Genomic DNA, 19,128 nt, shown 5'->3' on the forward strand with positions numbered 1-19,128 from the left:
TTACTTCTTCAAAATTGTGGGCAGAAATATTTTAATAAATAAAACTAATTCTCTAAATAATTATATTATATTCTAGGGAGCATAATCATTCAACAACTTACCGTCATTAGCTCAGCATCCGGACGACAGGTTCAATCGCAGCAAGCTTGGTCTTTGTTTGGTGTGTTGGTCGTGCCACCATCATGGAGAGGATGATGATGATGATGAGCAGGCGAACACAAGCAGGGGCACAGGTTTTTTCTTTTCTAACGTCACATCACATTTCCAATGCTAATCTCGGTTATGCTAATCGTCGAACTGCCGAAGTGATTTTGCTTATTTCGCGTACACGTTTATCGACTCCTACCAATATCATTCGATTTCTCTTCGCTTACTTCTTCTTTTCAGCATCGATAAACAACACAAATCTTGTATCTGTTACGCATTTGCACTGTTTCGATTTGACCATCTAAAACTCATTTCCTTACCAACTTTTAATACTCGCCCTGTCGAGGGTATTGCATCTAATATTTCAATAAACTAATGTACATTTTTCATTTAAACAATCATACTGCAGTGATTTTTGAAAGTAAAACCAAGACGTTAAAATTAAATGAAGCACGGTGTATCACACCACTTTCTGCACGCAAATTGGAATTGAAATGCTAACCGAATTCCTTTCTCTTTGATTGGCCGCTTAAGCCTCCTTTCCTTGTAGAAGAAACACCACAATTACAAATAAAACATACATTCTACAGCCATTTGCGTATGTTGTACCACCACTATTTGAACGTGCTTTGTCACCGTCAATATGTACATCGTTTTAATACCTTAATTAATTGAATATCAAGATAAATTCGTTAACATCCACAGCGGCAACACAAAAACTCTTCGGCTCCACCACTACGCTTTTTTTTTTCTAAGCTTGTTTAAATATTTATGCCTATTGCTTGGTGGTTCCCTTTTGCTTGGTTCCCTTTCCTGCCTTTTGCTTTTGGCTTTGCCCTGGACCCAACACACACGTACACAAAAAGAACGTGGTAAAATGAGAAAACTACAGAGAACGTGCATTTGGCGTACGCGAGAGGAAGCAGGGGCCCTGGAAATGGTAGTAGCCAGCAGTGAAAAGAGACAACCCCTCGTGCGTGTGTGTTTGTGTGTGTGTGCGGGTATATGCGGGGCAGCCCGTAACGCTTGTATGCGTGTATGGGTATTGCACTAACACTAGCGTAAACTCACAACGTAGTAATGGCTCAAACTTAACGTAAAACTCTTTTTTTTTGGTTGGTTGGTTGGTATATCCGCGAGATGCAATAGACGACACGATGCACTTGACGATCATCTACAGCACAGCGCGAAACACGCACACACACACACACCCTAACGCTCAAACACACACATACACATTTGTGGAAGAAGAATTCCATACACGCAAAGCTTTGGGGCACAGTAGCCAGCCGTGAGGCAAATAAAATTCGCGACGCGACACTTCACTCCAGCACAATTCCTTTTCCCTTCTGATTTGGACTCCAGAAGACGATCGGAGTTAATGGCCACTCGGCCACACAAACGCACCTTTATTCCCACACTCCCAGCCACACACGCACGCACACACACACTCACATTCCAGAACAGCGCTTTGTTGACACACTAAACTGGGCAGAAGCCTGGGCTGGCGGAACTGACCTCAGGGCACGGCGGCCTCAGCACAACCTGGACACACCGGCGCAACACGGTATAATGCCGATGCAGTGCCGTTGCGTTTTCACACCACTGTGTAGCCGATTGGTTAAATTTTCACACACAAATCACCACAAAACACACACGCGCGGCTGCGACCACACCACACTGACGAACGACCGTACCGAGCGACGTTACAAATCGAATTGAGGAAAGCTGACGGCACACTGGGAATGCAGTTGATTTTTTGGACAAATTTTAAACCTGCTTCCCATAGTGCACGCTGGGTGGATTTAAATTATTTTGTGGACAAAATTATTCGCAAAGGATACATTTTTCATTTTGATAAAATCGGCGTTGTTTAGATGAACCTAATGAAGAAATCTTTTCTTATCCTTTAGCAAAACCTGTTGCAGTAGCTTTGCAAAGAATAAATCATTTTCTTATTTCACTCTAGTAAAAAGAGTAGTTTTGACCGTTTTTCATCGAGAAAACGCAATTCTCACAGTGAACTCTTGGGTGGTATAAATTTTTCTAACCGTTGCTTAAAGAAATTATATTTTTTAAAGAAATTTCTGAACCAAATTAAACAAAAATATTCTAAAACAAAGAGATGAATAAATAAATGGCAATAGAGACTATCTTCATTCATTCTATAGGATGAATAGGTTTAAAATTTCTTGACACTGATTTTACAGCACAGTAGAGGCTCAGTTTATCGACAGCGCACAAATGCAACAGGAAAATTAGAAAAGTAAGCTACAGAAAAATAAACCTGGCAAACTGGTGATAAAGCATTCGTCTGTCTTTTTCTGTTTGGCCACAAGATGGAGTTAGAATTCGTCCAGTAATGAAGCTCTTTTGGAGCATTGAACATAATACACTTACCAGATTCATCTCGCAAAGGGAATTCACTCATCGATACCGACTCGTTCGCCATGCTTGAAGGGCCGGCCATTTCACTGGCGGCAACAGTCAACGCTTCAATCCTTTGGCGTAACGTTTCTTCTTCGCATTCGTCTGGAAACAGATTTCAGTGGGAGTTACTTAGTAATACACAAAAAGCAACTAAAATCCCTTAGAGGTCCCCAATGGTACAGGCAAACAACATCCCGTGTCCGTAAAAGCAGCTCAATTTCTTTCAACACCATATCCCAATGCTAAGCGAAACATACAACCGGGGACTAATTACAATGCAACAGCACGTTACAAGTTACAAGCGGGGGTAGCAATTTGAATGCACTTTATTGTGTTAACACTATCTATACTATATACAAAGCTATGTACACTATACTGCAGGTAACATCGTCAACACTTCCATCAGCTTGCGACGGGCGGGTTCGTCCAAGTACTCCATCACCCTGGCTACCAGCTCCTGCGGTAGACCGCGCAGCGACGGACTGATGGTGAAAACAAACTTCGAGTACATGTGGTTGCGAAACGGGACGAACAGCTCGTTCTTAAGCTTCACCGAAAGCCCCGACAGATTCTGGTAGCAGAGCGGCAACCGGTTGCCATTGACCGCCGGCACGTGGAAGCTGATCGGTACCGTGACGGAAAAGCCTGCCTTCTGGCCGTAAAAGGGCAGCAGGTTCACGATCAGCAGGTCACCGCTGGACAGGGCGACCAGCGTGCAGCTCAGATTGCTGCAGGTGGCACTTTCGTGCACCAGCTCCAGCTCGAACCGGTACGGGCCGGCACGGGCGCCGAACCAGTCGAGCGGGAGGCGCGACGCGAAATGGTTCACCAGCCGCCTATCGAACGAGCGGTAGGTGGTGTGATGCTTCCCCGGCCGGCAGCTCGGCGGCAGTGAGCCACCCTTCGGTATCAGGCCCGTCTCGAGGGCGATCACATAGATAAGCACTATCATCAGATCGGACCGGCTTATCTCGATGACGTCCCTGCCGCAGTGGGTGAAAAAATGGCGCAAGGCAAGCTGGAGCGACGGTGCCAGCAGCACCCGGCTGCTGTCCTCCACCAGAAGCGGTAGCGACTTCCATTCCGTCGCCGGTGTGACCAGAATGGGCTGATATCCTACAATGAAAGCGACACAGACATTACCTCAAACACCCGAACGGGACGGTACAGGAAGGACGGCGCGGTCAGAAGCATGCCCCTTGCCGATTGGTACAAATATTAGCAGCAAACTTAACGGAAAGTAACTTAAGGAACTAAAAACCCCTTAAATAGCTAACTACTGATGCATTATACTACGAAGCGCATTATCCAGCGTACAAAGCGAACGAAGAAAGACAAACGGCCTACCTTCTGCTTCCTCCGCTACTGTCTCTAGAGGGGATCGGCTCCGCTGCAGCTCATCGTTAGTTTTGTCCAGCGGGACCGAATTATTCTCACTCGCATCGCTATCCATCGCCGGCTATGAGTCAGCTATTCCAGCGCAGCTGTGCCGGAGCACTTTGCTATTCCGAACGAAGGACGATAACGAAGGCCTGATTCTGGCGCCACGCACACAGCTATTCTAACGCGTTGTGGCAAACGATAATAAAGGTGGAAAAGCTTGGAACTTAAATTGAACGCGACGGCTTTCTAATTTGTAGTTTTCCAACGTAAACACTGAAAACACACAGCCAGCTTCGGCTTTTGCGGTAAGCAGTTTGACAAGTTGTAAACATTGCTGTCAAACTTTCCGTTTGGGAAAATGACATAAAAGGTTGGTTCAAGCATGTCCTAAGTTGCCATATTGGTTTGATTTTGACGAAGAATATTTTTGTTTAATTTTTTTTTCCTTATCAAAAAGGCGATTTTATAGATAATTACCTTACAACAGTTTAATAGAATCGAAAATGAAACTCTCCATGATTTATATCGGCACAATGCATGTTTGATTGCGTTTCTTTTCGCGCGCCGGCGTAACGTGAGCCAACCTGTCATGCACGTACTTTGTTTCCAGCGCGTTGTTTACGATCAGCTTCTTGCTGAACCACTTTTCGCGAAAAGAGATGCGAAAGAATCAATAGGACGACCGTTCGTGCTGAATATTTGGCAACCTGCGGTACTTCTCTTCATGATCAAATCGATTAACGGGCGTTACTATCCGCTCCAGCTTTGCTAACGTTCGCGTCGCAGCAAATACACAAACAACATGGATGCCGGACCGCCGCCCATAATGTAAGTAACGTTTAACCTAATCCAGGATGCAGTGAAACATTCCAAGCCTATTCGCCAGACCCGCCGAGCGTAGGAACTCGCGCATCAATGAAGATCAGTTGAAACGAATGGTTTGCATGCTCGAAAAAGCGCCCGACATCGCGCGTGCCATTGCCCGTGGCCCTCAGAACGTATTTTGGAGGCGACTTGCCAAAGAGCTGAACGACATTGGACCGGCCACGAAAGATCCTTCTTCGTGGAAGAAGGTACCCATTCGGCGGGCACCTGCCCCGTATTCCCCTTCTCTCTAATACGCATATTGCATTACCGCTCCTTCTCTCTCTCGCTCTGTGTGGCAGGTTTGGCACGATTACAAATGCTCCGTAAAGAAGCGGCTGGTGCAGTACAACGAAGACATCAGTAGCGGCATTTACCCGAAGCAGCTGTCCGTGCTGCACCGACGAATACTGAAACTGCTCGACTTGGACCTGAAGCGCGTGAAGATAACGGAAGAAAGCGGTTCCGACCGGGAGGACGAAAACAACGGTACCGACGCGGACCACTCGAAGGACGCGTTCGATATGGGCGACCCGATGGATTCGCAAAGTTCGACCGGCGCCCCGGGACAGGAAGCGGCCGAGGACGGTACAAATCGGCCCGCCTCGTCCAGCTTCTCCAACACGATCAATGCGTGCCAGCAACGGTTGGCGAAGATGCCGAACATAACGATCACCAAGCAGAAAAGTGACGGTGACGATGACGATCCGCTTTCGTACTGCCCGAAATCTGCCACGAAATCGCTCCCGTACGGCCGTGGTACGAAGCGCAAGCGAGAGGAATGCTTTGAAATGGCACTGGAAACGAACCGTTCGCTCATTGCGGTCATGAAAACTTCAATGACCGTGCAGAAGGAGCTGGTGGCGGAGGTACGCGGACTGAAGAAAGTGCTGGAAGAGTTTACCGAGAGCATGAGGGAGCTGAATGGTGGGCTGCGGAACTCGGGCGAATCGACCAAAGGGAAGTAAACACCAGACAGATTCCCCTAAAATGTACAATTAATCATAAAGAGAACGGAAATAAAGCGAGACGACGCTGACAAAAACAGTATTTTTACGTCGTCAGTCAATTTATTTGATATCTGGCAAATTTTCGTCCAGACACATGTTGTGAAGCGCACAGCAAACGTCTATTACTGCAACACACTCGGGCGGTGTGTACGGGATGGGCGGTTTGCCCAATAGACATTTAAATCGGTTCTTTAGCAGATGAACGGCCGTGTCGGCGGTGGCGAGCGCTCTTTCGTGCCGCGCATTAAACGTGGGATCGACAATGCCAGGTTTCGGTTTTATGATCCACGGTTGGGACGGAAACATAGAATTAGCTGAACAAAAGGAGAGAAAATGAATTAGTCTCTTATTACACACACACGCACAAAGGTACCAGGCAAGGCCTACCTAAAAGGTTACACTTTTCGTTTCCCTTTGCGTGCTGCTGGGCAAAGTGGCTGTCCACGCCCGAACTGTTCCATAGATGCGAATCGTGCATCGCGCCACAAAAGCTTGCATTCACGTACCGTATGCGTTTTCTGTGATCAAAAATCTGGCAAAGCAAAGAGATAAGCTCGATTAGCATCACCTAGCGTCAGGGTAGAGTACCATTTAAACCATTACCATCAATGCATTGAGACTGTACGTCCCGTACTTGTAGTAGAACAGATGCTTCTGCTCGCTCGGCTCAGCGATCGGAATGTGTGTCCCGACAGCACAGAACGCCACACCGGGTGTCGGGCCCAAAATGCGTCGGAAGTAACTCGTCGCTTCCCATTGCTCATCCCTATTCCGTGGCTTGAGCGAGATGTGCTGGTTGCATATCAACTGACGGATAGCGTTTAGCGTTTGCGGAAACATTGCTTGAAATTCGGCCCGTGGCATTGCCTTGTATCCGCCAACACCACGGTCACTCGTGCAGGTGCCGGTGGCCAGATAGCGCAGCGTCGCTGCGATCCTATCGTACACCGTGGCTTCGTACTGGCTGAGCAGCGTCGGCGCTATACCGTCGTACAGGCTCTTGAAGATATCGCGCGACACGTGAAAGCATTTTAAAAACCTAGAAAAAGAAAAACAACAAAACGGTTACGTTCAATGAGGGGTCAGTAATCAATTTGTACGAAACTACCACCTACCATTCATCTTCCAAAAGGTATGGGAATGATTCCCGGTATATTTGTTCACTCTCCTCCGATTCGGCTTCGCTGCCGGTATTGTAAGCGTCCGACTCATCGTCACTTTCGAACAGATTAAACCTAACCATTAGCGCCGGCAGCATATTGTTGGCTTTCTGTGTATATCTTTCCAACTAGGAGAAGGATATTGGCTCAAATTAAATACGTTTCTTTACCGGTCGGATGTTTGCGCGAGCTGTTCGTACGATGCTTTTCGGCGTATTTTTTGTAACGGGTTTTGTTTACAATCAGCTCCCAGTTTTTGACAGCTGCTGCGGCCAAGATGTATACAGAAAGAGAATCAAGCTGAGAATCGGGTAAGGTATTTAATGTACACGTGTGCGAGCGAAGTTCCCTTTTTAATAGATTTTCATTCCTTTTTTTCTACAAGCAATAAATGAAAAGTTCGTTTTTTACAAGGGAAAGAAATATATTTACCAACATCATTGTTACATATAGCTACAATAATACAAAACGTACTTGGTTTCCTGTTAAGAGAAAAAAATGAAGTTTTAATTATATATTAGTGTTTATTAAACCCTTTTAAAACAGACTTTACGTAGAGCTTTCTTTTGTTTCATTACTACAATACAGTTTCGGCACAATTAAAACTTGAAAAGTATACAGTCACATCGACACACTATACATAGGGGATGACATACATATATTTTGTTTTTACCATTTATGTGTGTATTCTACTGTTTATGTATATTCGATCTTTGTTGCAGTTGTGGGACCCTTTTTTCAGTTTTCGCTTTTGTAAGTTTGTGTGTTTTTTTCTTCTGTTTGAAATTTGTAGTTTGGAACATTTTACAACTGTCTTGGAATCGTTGAGACGAACAATCATGTATGACCGACTATGGACAACACGAACGTATTCCGGGTTTTTAACGGGGATTACCAGCCCCTCAGGGGGAGAGCAACACAGCAGTGCCGGCAGCAGATGTGTGGTGTTAGGAGAGTTAAGTTTGCCGCCAGTGTATGCCAGCCATATAAATACTAATTTTCACCAAACTACCCCAGCGCTTTCTCGCACGTAAAACGATCGGACGAATAATATGGAATTGTATCGTTGCCAATAAGAAAATGGGGGAAAAAACTTAATCTCATCGCAGCACACTCCCCGTGTGGTTGGGATGCGCCTCTTACGATGTGCCGGTATGGTGGGAAAGATTCGGGACACCAAACCCACCACCACACACAACCGTACAAACCGAATGCGATTCTCGTATACACACACTCGCTCTCGCTCTCTCTCTCACTATCTGAGAGGGTTTATTTTCGCGATTTCTTGCTCTTGTGATGGTGGCTGCTGTCGCGACTGTCATCCCTCGAGCGCTTGTGGCTGCTGCTGCTGTTGTGCTTGCTGCTGCTGCCACTGCTGCGATGCTTGTCGTTGTGTTTGTCCTTGTGATTCTTGTCCCGACTGCTGCTATGCTTGGAGGAGCTGCGTAAAGGAGAAAAGCAAATAAAGGATACGTTTTAGCACGAATCACTTGATTGTTTGCAGTTGAAGGCAAAAACGAAAGTTCGATGAAATGCTCTAGCTGGAAAGGGGTAAAAAATGAGCACCAAAAACTGGATACAATCAATGTAATTCAAATGACCTGCGTTTATGCTCATGTTGTTTCTTCGATGAAGCTACCCCACGGTCCCGCCTGTGCGCGTTTGTTTTTTACCAACATCACCACCGCCGGCCAGCGTTTAAATCCGAAACAAATGATCGAAAGCATGCGAAGGTGAGATATATATGATTGGTTTTACGTGAGAGTAAGCATCGTTAGTAAGGGTGTTTGGGAAGCATCAAATGTACATTGCAAGGGGGACGGGCGTGTGTTACTGCAGTGCGCTATCATATATGAAAGCTGTTGGTGTTAGCAACTGATAAACACCGCTTTGCACCCGTACTTACCTATGATGGGAACGTTTTTTGGACGAATTGCGATCATCGTAATCATCCTTTTCGCGATTTCGATCCTCTTCCGCTGCTTCCCGTTCCAGATCGGACCAATCCTTACCGGACTCTTCATCCGATCCGAGATCTACAAAAGAAAACAATAATAAAAAACGTTAGTAACAGATTCACAGCTTTTTCCTCCCGTGTGCTTTATATACCTTCTTCACTTCCACTATCATCATCCTCGGAAGCTTCGGAATAGTCTTCCGAGTCGGATTCCTCCTCATCATCATCATCCGTCGGTTCGTACGCATCATCCTCTTCGTCCTCCGTTTCGCTGTTTGCCTCGGCCTCTCCCTCCGATTCCGGATCGAGGAACGTCCAGCCGCCACTGTCGAAGAAGCCCTCCGGATCGTCCGTGATGGTTTTCATAATTTTGGCCCAATTCAGCGACTGTATGCCCTCCGAGTAGCGAATATCGCACGAACTGAAATCGACGAAGGAAAGAACGAGTTAGTTGAAATTAGGATTCCCGGAGTCAGAATCAATTCCGATTCCGATGCTACAATCGATTCCGATTCGGAGTGGACTACGGAGTCGACTCTGAAGCCGATTCCGAAGTCGTCTCCGGAGGCAATTCCGGAATCGGCTCCGGAATGGGAATCGCAATTTGTGCTGGCAACGAAATCAGGATTGACTCCAGAAATGGAATTGGTTTCCTGATTCCGGAACCGATGCCGGAGCCATTTCCAATTCCGAAGCCGATTCCAGATTCGTTTACGGAAACTTATTCCGGAACTACTTTCCGGAATCGATTCCAGACAAAATCGGAGCTGGCCGGAATCGATTCCGACGAAAGCTTCATTTTTCCCATCACTATATTAAAATGCTCCCCAGTGCTGACACAATCACCAAAACACTTACTTTAACCACTCCTTCACGTGATCGAGCATGTTCATCGGTATCGCATTGACCATCGCAATCTTTTGCTGGTAGTTTTTAAACACAAATATCATATCGAAGTTGCGCAGATGGAACTGAACGCGCTCAAAGTGCACCAGCTCCACGTCCTCCAGCGTAATGACGAACGGCGGCCATTCGGTCAGATTCACCAGGCTGCCGGACGTCGGCTGCAGTAATACTGTGCTGCGGAACGGTGCGCCCGGGAAGCCCAGCTCCCGGAACGGTGTGTCGAACTCGATCTGCTGCTTCGTCATCATTTCCACCTTCTCGCAGAAGCTCTTGAACGCCGTCTTCAGCTTGTGGCGCAGCTCGCGCTCCGCCTGCTCGGCCGCCAGATCGTCCCGGTCGTGCATGTGCTGGTGCTTGCCGAGATCGGTCGTAATTTCACCCACCTCCGTGTAGAACTGCACGTCCAGGTGCTTCTTCTTGCCGAACATGATCGCGTGCTTCAGGTGGAAGTGCAGCAGTATGATCATCTCGCCGTCGCACGGCTGGAAGAAGGCGCTCTTGATGTTGTTGTACAGGATATCCACCTTGTCGCCGCGCACCGACGTGTACCGGAAGCCGTTCACGTGCGCCTCCAGCGAACCGGTCATGCGCTTGCTCACGATGTTCGGCCGTATGTACAGATCCTTCAGCTTCGGGTTGCCTTTGTTCTGCGACATCACCAGCGTGTCCTGCTTCACCAGATCCTCCTTTTCGCGCTCCTCCGCTTCGCGCGTTTTGAACCGCTTCTGCACCTCCTTGATCAGCCGGAATGCCGTGTTCAGGTTGGACGAGGGGGCCGCTATCTCGCCCGGCTCCTTCGTGTTGGTCGAGCGGTACGTAACCTCCTTCACGAACGTCGCGTCCGGATTCGGATACATGCCCGACTCGTTCCGGCCCATCGTGGCGCCCGGGTGGAAGAAGTTAATACGCAGATAGGTGTAATCGCCCTCCACCGACTGGGAGATGTTCTTGATGGTGGAGATGTGGAACGGGACCGGCACGCCAAAGATCGGCATGATGACCGTTTCGTACTTGCGATCCACGTACAGCTTCAGCTCCTTGACCTCCGCCTCGCGCGGCATCTGATTGACGCTCTTGTACGAAACGGTCGATTTGCGCACCTTTTCCGCCTCCTTCCCGCCGGCCTGCTTGGCCAGCCGCTCCTTCGCCTTCTCGTTCAGCGCAATGGCCAGCTCCTTCTGGTGCTGCTTGCGCTTCTCCTCCGAGCTTTGCTCGTTGCGCAGCTTGCTCTCCAGCACGGTCGACCGCTTGCCGCTGCGGCCCAATATTTCCGACGTCTGCTCCGTGTCCTTCTCCTCCTCCTCCTCGTCCTCGTCGTCATCGTCCTTCAGGAAGATGCCGATGTTCTTGATCTTCTTCTTCGACTGCGTCAGCACGGCGGCCGGCGATTCGTCCGTCACCAGCACCGTGTCGCCGATGAACAGGGCGTACACCTTCGACTCCTTATCGGACGCTTCCGCGTTTTCCAGCCCCGCCAGTCCCACGTTCAAGCTGAACACCATGCCCTTCTTCAGCACCGCCGCACACTTCGGTCCGATCGTCATGGAGTTTTCGCGAAACTCGAGCCCCGTCGCGAAGCCGAACGTTTTCGTCAGCTTGTCCACCAGCTTCGGTTCCTCCTTTTTCGCGTACTCGAGCCCGAGGTCGTACACCTCCGACAGGCGCTTGCCGGGGGTGAGGTTTTTCAGCAGCTCCTCCTCCAGATTGAGCAGAAAGTTGTAGTGCTTCTGGATGGTGTCGGTCGGGTTGACCAGCAACGTGCGCACGATGTTCGAGCAGTACGACTTGTAGCGCGCCCCCAGTGCACAGATGATCGAACCGAAGTGCAGATAGTTTTTGTCACTGAACGCACTGAACTTGAGGCTGTAGTTGCCGCCCGACTGTATGATGGCCGGATAGCACATGTCGAGCTGGTTCGTGTCCACGCCGGTAACGTACTTCTTATCGGTCAGGGCCGCTTCCACCCCTTCCGTCAGTTTGACGTGCTTCACTTTCTGTTGCGGGGAGAGAAAAACAAACAATGTAAACCATCGAAGTACACACTGACAAAACGAAAGGTAAACAATCATGCAAATACCTTGTCCGCATCGATGATTTCCATAATGTGATCCTTCAGATACTTGTTGAACACGTCAATCGTCACGAGACACGCCTTCTTGATCGTGATCAGCTCCGAGTCTTCCTTCGGGCACATGATGTACCCCATCGGAACGCTGATGTCAACGTTCGTGAGGTGTTTATCCTTCAGGAATGCGCGCCAGTTCTCGCAGAACTCGCCCGGGAAGTTGTCCTTCGTGAACACACCGACCGTTTTGCCGGCTTTCGATGCCTTCATCGCTTCGTACAACTTCTCGTAGTTCGCTTTATCTTTGTCATTCTGCAGGGGAAAACCAAACCCAGTACAATACTTGCACACACACACCGATGGCTTACCCAACCCACCTTGTCCCGCACGAGCAAACGAATCGGCGGCAGACCCTCCTCGGAATCCTTTTCGATCTGTTTGAGAAACTCAATCTTCTTCTTGCTGGTAAGGAACAGGATCGCATTGTCGCAGAACAGGCTGATCGTGTCGGTTAGCTCGTACCCGAACAGCCAGGTTTGCAGCGACGTCGACTTGCTGTAGAACGTTTCCTCATCCACTCCGACCGCCGTCATGATGCAGTCCACCTTCGCCAGCGAGTCATCATGGTTAAACTCCGGATCCTGCCGGGCGGGCGGCAACGAAATCAGCACAAGTTGTGTGAGAAAGAAAAAAGTGTGTTCACAAATGACATCTGCGGTTCGGCGGTACACCATCTTCCCCCTCCACCTTACCTTCCAGTTTGCGTACAGCCGCTTTATCCGCCGGAAGAAGCAGTCTTTGTCCAGCGCAATGTTCGACATTCTCGAAGAATCGCTACTTCCACGGCAAGAGTGTATTGAGAACGATTATCTTACTTCAGCAAATCACACAATTCCACGCTGTACACGCGGATTCTGCTCCCGACACCTCTCGCTAGAGCTTGCAAATGATTCCAACTACCAGCGTCGGCTTCGTGCAAACTGTCATCCAGAGATCGAAGATAGCTGTGGGACCCCTACACTTTCGGGTCGCACGTCCAGCCTAACCGCACAACACCTTCTTCCCGTGAAGCAACGATGTGGACCACCTTTAGCAAGCACACACAGCGACAACCGATGGGCGAAGATTCGCTCTGCACATGCCTTTGCAGCTGCACCAACCGAATACCGGACGGGCCGAATTGCGACGAACTGCACGGCTTGCAAATAAATAACAATATGGCGACGGGCGTTTCGAGCGCGCGTTTACAATCCGCCGGTGAGTTTAGAACGGCTACTTTTTGACTGAACATCTGCCAGTCGGCGGCGCGCGCCCAGTGCGCATAGGGTGACAGTTGGTGGATACGCTCGCCCAGTGAGAACGCATGTGAGAAACTGCGTATTGGGGAAAAACAAGTCGTTATTTTTAGGATTTTAACTGATCGGTGCAGGATAATACGATGCACAAGCAAATGTGCATGATATTTTCAATAAACAAAACGGTTGTATGCTAAACAACGACATTTACGAATCACTACACTACTCAGGATGTGTAGGAAACGTAAGTTATAATCTTTTTTTTACGCTGTACCGAGTATTCGGCATCTCATATCTACTTCATGTTCTAAAACGTTGTCTATAGGTACGGAAAATGAAGGCTTATAAAAACCAATGGCATGAAAGGCTCGTACTGGTCGCACGAATAAATACAGTATGTTCCCGAGAAACGCGTTCCCGAGGGTTCCGCATATGTCGAATTTCACGGTTTCGGCCAATTTGCAATTGACTACTGGATATTATTAATTTAATTGAGTACTTTTATACACTTTGACATTTATCTGATACGATTCGTGCAGAAAATAATGTTATTTGTGACTTTTAAGAGGATTAAATTTATTAGCAAAAATGCAATTTATACTGCATTGGACAATTCAAAAACAAATTGTACTGATTTGACATTTTATCTGTCAAATTTGGAAAACCGCGTAACTCCGGAACAGATTGTATGTGTAATAACGAGCACAAGCTCTGGACTGTATTATCAATAAGTCTGAAAATATTACCACAACATGTTTATAGACGCTGATCTTTGCAAGTTAAGCAACGTGCTTATATATTTTTTTGTGCAATGAGTTGTATAAGTTCAAATATTGTTTGCATGTAGAAGATCTTCTTCTGTTTGGCGTAACGTTCTAGTCGTTCAAGTTTACGACTGTACCATGGGACCTCCACTGTGTGTAGAAGATATGTTTGCCAATTTTTCGAAATTCGATGTCTTATGCAAACGAGTGCTGTTTGGTTAAAATGACAATTATTGAAATGAAAAACGATACTATATTGAAATACGACAGCACTTCAAAAAGCAAAATGAAAGATTGTAAAAATCGTACCGTACATCGTAAAGCAAATTGTAAATTCCTATGTTGTGTAATTTTCCACCAGATGGCGCACCCTATTTGTCTCTTGGGTAGCGGTTGCACATTGCATTTGCACCAAACGACTATGAAAAGACACACCCTCGCGTTTGCTTTCCAGCATCGAACCATACTGTGCTAAACGAAATGCAACCGACAAAGAAAAACGGACGATGGAAAAATTTGGCGCCATATTCGCCCGGTTTGGTGGGTTTGCACAGTTCACAATCTTCACTTGCAATTCATACACCGACGGAAAACGAACGCGTTCAGTTGACAAAAGCAAAGTGCTCCCGAAAACCTTAACAAACAGGAAGCGTGGTGCTGGGTAAAAAGTTTGCAAGTAAAGTGTGTCCAATTCTGCAAAGCCGGTGCTTTGTTTTTGTACAGCCAGTGAGGAAGTTTATTTCTTTTGCTGTGTGAAGATGGTTTTGGAAAAGGAAAACTTTGCTGAAAACATGGAAACCATCATCAAGGTAAGAATTAGCCCAAGTGATGCAACAAGATGGTGTAATTGGCGGTGGAAGATATTTAGATAATATCGTATTACGTTTAGGGGAGTTTAATTACCATTAGATAGTTTTGCGAAAGATTTAAAATCTTTTGGTTCTTAATTGTGATGTTTTAGTTTCTAGAAAAATCACACAAATTGCCAAGCATGATTCTATTCGTGTCATTCAATAGTTAGGAGAAGGTGATTGCTCAATGTAGTTTTCTTGTAATTCTCTAAAATATCGACCCTATCATCCCGTTACTTGAAGCAACAAAACTGCAAGAGTCTTGAAGAAGCTGCTGCTGAGCATCACCCTTTTACGGTTCACCAAATGAATTTGCGGCTCACAGCACAAAAGCGGGGTGGAATAAATTACATATTCTGCACATAGAAAAATAATGACACGTAGAATGGCGCGCATTCGTTCTCTTCCCCCCTCACTGACAATTGATTTTCCCTCCAAAACGCACCACATTTTTCCCTCCAAATGCGTGTATCGCTTCGCTGAAGATAACTCAAAAGCGCGCGTCAACCAACGCGGGCGGGAAACGGCCACACAACACCACCCAAGGCGATGTACAGGAAAATACACGTATTGGTTGGCGGCGGCGTCGGTTCGGACTAGGCGCTGCTGAGACATGTGCGTGTGTGTGTTGTTTGCAAAACGATAGAGAAGGGAAAGGGTCTTCGCCTATGTGTGTGCTGGCGTTGGTACCGATTTCGGTATAAAATATTTTACTCTTTTCTGTCTTTTTTATTACACCAAAATGAATGTAATTGTATACTTAACGTTATTCAATATATTTCATACTTTTTTATATTTTTAATCTGAAATTCTACAAATAACAATATGCATAAAAGAGCATTTAAACACCATTCGCGTTTGAAATGCTCATCATAAGAACAATTTCTTACCTTCAAGAAGGTTCTCTGCCAGAGGGATGTTTTGTTTACGCCCATAATCAGCTGATTCATCTCTTTGGCGACGATCCCTTGCTTGTGGCGCCTACCTGGATAACATAAACGAATGAACCCTTTTTTTAGCCGTTCCAAAGCAGACGGCCTCTCGAGTAAAAGGGACGACGAAGGGGGGGAGTCAAGGGTTCGTTCGAACTGTCAAACATGCGCATTGCCCACTTGTGCCAGTCGTCTCTGCTGTGGTGAAATGCGAAATGTAAATAAAAGCAAAACAATGTATCAAGATCGACTGCTTCGAGTTAGAACCCGTGGATTGCGCTGAGAGAGAGGAGGAACAATAAAAAGAGTAGCATTGAAAGAACAAACGAGAAGTAATGCAGAGTGACGGATCTTTTTGCTGTAAAAAGCGCTAACCGCCTACTCGATTCTTCCCATTTTTTCTCCCCCCCACAGAACACTCGCAAAGTACTGACGGAAAGTGGAGCTAACGCTACACCGACCAAGACGCCCGTCCCGATGGAGGAGGAGGACAAGAAAGTGGCTGCAGGCGACGCTGATGCCGCAGTCGATCCGAAGGAGCTGGCCAAGAATGAACTGTCCGAGGTGCACAAGCATGAATCGGCACCGTTCGATCCGTCGATCGAACCGCTGCTGAGAGACAACCCCCGGCGGTTCGTGATCTTCCCCATCCAGTATCCCGACATTTGGCAAATGTACAAGAAGGTAAGCGTTTAGTTTTATCGCACGCCCGCCGCATGATGGTGTATGGCAATTGCGCAACACACAAACTGAAATGTGCCTTCTGTTCGCTGCAGGCGGAAGCTTCCTTCTGGACGGTGGAAGAGGTTGATCTGTCCAAGGACATGAAGGACTGGGAGACGCTGAAACCAAGCGAACGTCACTTCATCTCCCACGTGCTGGCCTTCTTTGCTGCGTCCGACGGTATCGTGAACGAGAATCTGGTGGAACGCTTCAGCCAGGAGGTGCAGGTTACGGAAGCGCGCTGCTTCTACGGCTTCCAGATTGCGATGGAAAATGTGCACAGCGAGATGTACTCGCTGCTGATCGACACGTACATTCGCGACTCGAAAGAGAGGTAAGTCTTTGACACATGCACTGTGTGCGCGCGTGTAGCGAGAAATAGTTGGACGACTGTAGCTCATATATATGACTGCTAAAACTCGTTTGCTCTCTCACCCTGCAGAGAGTTCCTGTTCAATGCCATCGAAACGCTGCCGTGCGTGAAGCGGAAGGCGGACTGGGCGCTGAACTGGATCTCGAGCAAGAAGGCCAACTTTGGCGAGCGGGTCGTGGCATTCGCTGCGGTTGAGGGTATCTTCTTCAGCGGTAGCTTCGCCGCGATCTTCTGGCTGAAGAAGCGTGGCCTGATGCCGGGACTCACCTTCTCGAACGAGCTGATCTCGCGCGACGAAGGGCTGCACTGCGACTTTGCCTGCCTGATGTTCAAGTATCTGGTGCAGAAGCCGTCGAAGGAGCGCGTGACGGAGATCATCCGCGATGCGGTCCTGATCGAGCAGGAGTTCCTGACGAAGGCACTGCCGGTGGATATGCTGGGCATGAACTGTGATCTGATGTCGCAGTACATTGAGTTTGTGGCCGATCGTTTGCTGCTCGAGCTGGGCTGCGAGAAGGTAAGGGGAGAGAATGGGATGAAGGAGGATCCTTTTATATAAGTTTTATTATTGTATGACTTTGTTTTCCCAAACAGATCTACCACACAAAGAACCCATTCAGCTTCATGGAGTTCATCTCGCTCGAGGGCAAGACGAACTTCTTCGAGAAGAAGGTTGGCGAGTACCAGAAGTGGGGCGTGATGGCCAACCGGCTGGACAACGTGTTTACGCTCGATGCGGATTTCTGAGCACACACCCACAACGCGTGCGGGGAAGAAGATCCCAACGATAGGCAAATAGAGCGAGGGAGAGAGTGAGTGTGTGCTGTGCGTGAGCCATGCTTTAGACAGAGGGGACACCGCATCTGGTATGCGTGTACCGTCGTGTGTGTGTGTATCGGCGAGGCAAATATGTTGTGTGATGAAGCGCTTAATTAAGTATGGCTGCGGAAGTGGGTTAGCACTAGTAATACTAGTAATTCTATCGACCATCCCATCGGTTTTCATGATGGGGGTACTGTTTCTATTTTAAAATGATTTTCTTCGCTTGACTTGACTATCGTAAACATTTTGAGACAATATTTCGGAAGGCGATGCAATAGAGAAGGTAGCAATAGTACGTGGAGACACATTTCCCCTACATTGAGCTTTGTTTAAGGGTATTTTAGACGAAAAGAATGCGCATCTATAAGTTTATTTTAAATCATTTCTTTAATCTAAACATTATACTATCTCGTAATTGTCTCTCATCGAAATCATTTGTAGAGCCCGCGGCGCTAGGGGATGCTATATGTGTCTTATTTCACGTCTTGTCTTAGTATATGTTAGGACTGATGTTATCTTTCCCCAAAAGTAATCGGTACACTGATTCGGCTAACCAACTCCCCCCCGGTGTGTGTGACGCAAGTTGTGTTGATTCACGACTGCAGAGGAGAAAAGAATTAGAAAACACACACACACTTTTGACAAAACTGTGTTCTTAACTTCACGCAAGAACCACGTGTCGTGTGTGGAGTTTGGGATACAATGAAATTGTAACGATTGTATAGCATTAATTGTATTGTAATGTCCCGCGAGAAGCACGTATACAACGCTTAAATGGAATGGGTGCATCCTTTTGATGAATCTACCACATAATAATAATAATACTATTAATAACAATAAAGGTTTTATATACATGAATGTTTAACAAAACTTCTACTCTTTGTCATATTTTGGAGGGATTGTAGATAGAAAAATAATTTTTAAAAAATAGCTACATTCGTGTAGAACCAGGGATGTCAAACTCATTTGGCCTTGCGGGCCAAAATGCCTATTAAAAATAGAAGCACGGGTCACAGCCTAGTTTTTACATGATACATGACAAAAAAGTCAAATCATTAGCAGTTCTTTTCATTTCATTCTGGGATGATAGTTACGTTACAAAAGTTAAAACTTTGATGTAAAAAAATGTAAAAAAGATAGCTTTAGCAGATTACTTTCAATTGGTTATAGGCTTCTGATATTTCAAACATTTGTATGACCACTAACAAGATTCAGTCTAACAATGACAATAGCATGAAAGCTGAGTTGCGCGCAAGGATGCTGGCTGCTAACCGATCATTCTACAGCCTGAAAAATTAGTTCACCTCAAAGAACCTGTCGCGACGGACGAAGCTGGTACTATATAGTACCTATATTATACCACTACTCACATACGCCTCTGAGGCATGGACACTGTCCAAATCTGACGAAACCCCTCTTAACCGCTTGCGGGGAGAGGAGGAGATA

General features: G+C 47.0%; 6 protein-coding genes across 13 annotated transcripts in view; 2 read left to right on the plus strand and 4 right to left on the minus strand.

Annotated features, from left to right (window-relative positions):
- LOC120949413 (AF4/FMR2 family member lilli) overlaps positions 1–1,875 on the minus strand; it is a 138,204-nt gene extending 136,329 nt beyond the window's left edge. For 5 of the 6 annotated variants that reach the window (XM_049606831.1, XM_049606830.1, XM_049606832.1 and 2 more), the window contains exon 1: positions 1,603–1,875. The gene's annotated coding sequence lies outside the window, so the exon portion shown is untranslated. The remainder of the gene's footprint in view (positions 1–1,602) is intronic. The other variant, XM_049606828.1, reaches the window with a different exon arrangement.
- A 997-nt stretch (positions 1,876–2,872) lies between these two features.
- LOC120949415 (protein nutcracker) lies at positions 2,873–4,294 on the minus strand. The gene is made up of 2 exons (XM_040366697.2): positions 3,925–4,294; positions 2,873–3,693 (listed from the first exon to the last, which is right to left on the minus strand). Exons 1-2 carry the CDS (start codon positions 4,028–4,030, stop codon positions 2,948–2,950), a joined length of 852 nt encoding a protein of 283 aa, XP_040222631.2. The 5' UTR covers positions 4,031–4,294; the 3' UTR covers positions 2,873–2,947.
- A 181-nt stretch (positions 4,295–4,475) lies between these two features.
- LOC120951545 (uncharacterized) lies at positions 4,476–5,874 on the plus strand. The gene is made up of 3 exons (XM_040370321.2): positions 4,476–4,788; positions 4,847–5,033; positions 5,127–5,874. The coding sequence occupies exons 1-3, from the start codon at positions 4,763–4,765 to the stop codon at positions 5,790–5,792; spliced, it is 879 nt and encodes a 292-aa protein (XP_040226255.2). The 5' UTR covers positions 4,476–4,762; the 3' UTR covers positions 5,793–5,874.
- LOC120951544 (putative nuclease HARBI1) lies at positions 5,869–7,245 on the minus strand. Its single transcript, XM_040370319.2, has 4 exons — positions 6,950–7,245; positions 6,438–6,873; positions 6,222–6,366; positions 5,869–6,148 (listed from the first exon to the last, which is right to left on the minus strand). The coding sequence occupies exons 1-4, from the start codon at positions 7,090–7,092 to the stop codon at positions 5,895–5,897; spliced, it is 978 nt and encodes a 325-aa protein (XP_040226253.2). The 5' UTR covers positions 7,093–7,245; the 3' UTR covers positions 5,869–5,894.
- A 390-nt stretch (positions 7,246–7,635) lies between these two features.
- On the minus strand, positions 7,636–13,194 carry LOC120949098 (FACT complex subunit spt16). Of its 2 annotated transcripts, XM_040366111.2 has the most exons (8): positions 12,675–13,194; positions 12,300–12,563; positions 11,935–12,234; positions 9,810–11,851; positions 9,104–9,372; positions 8,901–9,030; positions 8,596–8,646; positions 7,636–8,435 (listed from the first exon to the last, which is right to left on the minus strand). In XM_040366111.2, exons 1-8 carry the CDS (start codon positions 12,741–12,743, stop codon positions 8,264–8,266), a joined length of 3,297 nt encoding a protein of 1,098 aa, XP_040222045.1. In that variant the 5' UTR covers positions 12,744–13,194; the 3' UTR covers positions 7,636–8,263. The 2 variants fall into 2 exon arrangements, with proteins under 2 accessions (XP_040222045.1, XP_040222046.1); XM_040366112.2 differs by lacking the exon at positions 8,596–8,646 and having other exon boundaries at positions 12,675–13,193.
- A 1,332-nt stretch (positions 13,195–14,526) lies between these two features.
- On the plus strand, positions 14,527–18,552 carry LOC120950558 (ribonucleoside-diphosphate reductase subunit M2). Of its 2 annotated transcripts, none has more exons than XM_040368684.2 (5): positions 14,527–14,790; positions 16,179–16,448; positions 16,541–16,821; positions 16,930–17,377; positions 17,455–18,552. In XM_040368684.2, exons 1-5 carry the CDS (start codon positions 14,740–14,742, stop codon positions 17,605–17,607), a joined length of 1,203 nt encoding a protein of 400 aa, XP_040224618.2. In that variant the 5' UTR covers positions 14,527–14,739; the 3' UTR covers positions 17,608–18,552. The 2 variants fall into 2 exon arrangements, with proteins under 2 accessions (XP_040224618.2, XP_040224619.2); XM_040368685.2 differs by lacking the exon at positions 14,527–14,790 and adding an exon at positions 15,940–16,096.
- The last annotated feature ends 576 nt before the right edge of the window (positions 18,553–19,128 follow it).

Source organism: Anopheles coluzzii, chromosome 2 (assembly GCF_943734685.1).
Source record: "Anopheles coluzzii chromosome 2, AcolN3, whole genome shotgun sequence".
Lineage (NCBI taxonomy): Eukaryota > Metazoa > Arthropoda > Insecta > Diptera > Culicidae > Anopheles > Anopheles coluzzii.

What these genes read in the sequence shown, in the direction of transcription:
- LOC120949415 (XM_040366697.2), bottom strand. Translation starts at nt 4,030, where the DNA reads ATGGATAGCGATGCGAGTGAGAATAATTCGGTCCCGCTGGACAAAACT. An exon ending in AGTAGCGGAGGAAGCAGAAG is followed by an intron (nt 3,694 to 3,924) that starts GTAGGCCGTTTG and finishes CTTTCATTGTAG; the next exon opens with GATATCAGCCCATTCTGGTC.
- LOC120951545 (XM_040370321.2), top strand. Translation starts at nt 4,763, where the DNA reads ATGGATGCCGGACCGCCGCCCATAAT. An exon ending in GCCGGACCGCCGCCCATAAT is followed by an intron (nt 4,789 to 4,846) that starts GTAAGTAACGTT and finishes CCTATTCGCCAG; the next exon opens with ACCCGCCGAGCGTAGGAACT. An exon ending in ATCCTTCTTCGTGGAAGAAG is followed by an intron (nt 5,034 to 5,126) that starts GTACCCATTCGG and finishes TCTGTGTGGCAG; the next exon opens with GTTTGGCACGATTACAAATG.
- LOC120951544 (XM_040370319.2), bottom strand. Translation starts at nt 7,092, where the DNA reads ATGCTGCCGGCGCTAATGGTTAGGTTTAATCTGTTCGAAAGTGACGAT. An exon ending in ACAGTCTCAATGCATTGATG is followed by an intron (nt 6,367 to 6,437) that starts GTAATGGTTTAA and finishes TTGCTTTGCCAG; the next exon opens with ATTTTTGATCACAGAAAACG. An exon ending in CGAAAAGTGTAACCTTTTAG is followed by an intron (nt 6,149 to 6,221) that starts GTAGGCCTTGCC and finishes CCTTTTGTTCAG; the next exon opens with CTAATTCTATGTTTCCGTCC.
- LOC120949098 (XM_040366111.2), bottom strand. Translation starts at nt 12,743, where the DNA reads ATGTCGAACATTGCGCTGGACAAAGACTGCTTCTTCCGGCGGATAAAG. An exon ending in CACGTGAAGGAGTGGTTAAA is followed by an intron (nt 9,373 to 9,809) that starts GTAAGTGTTTTG and finishes CGTCGATTTCAG; the next exon opens with TTCGTGCGATATTCGCTACT. An exon ending in TGATAGTGGAAGTGAAGAAG is followed by an intron (nt 9,031 to 9,103) that starts GTATATAAAGCA and finishes TTTCTTTTGTAG; the next exon opens with ATCTCGGATCGGATGAAGAG.
- LOC120950558 (XM_040368684.2), top strand. Translation starts at nt 14,740, where the DNA reads ATGGTTTTGGAAAAGGAAAACTTTGCTGAAAACATGGAAACCATCATC. An exon ending in ACATGGAAACCATCATCAAG is followed by an intron (nt 14,791 to 16,178) that starts GTAAGAATTAGC and finishes TCCCCCCCACAG; the next exon opens with AACACTCGCAAAGTACTGAC. An exon ending in ATTCGCGACTCGAAAGAGAG is followed by an intron (nt 16,822 to 16,929) that starts GTAAGTCTTTGA and finishes CTCACCCTGCAG; the next exon opens with AGAGTTCCTGTTCAATGCCA.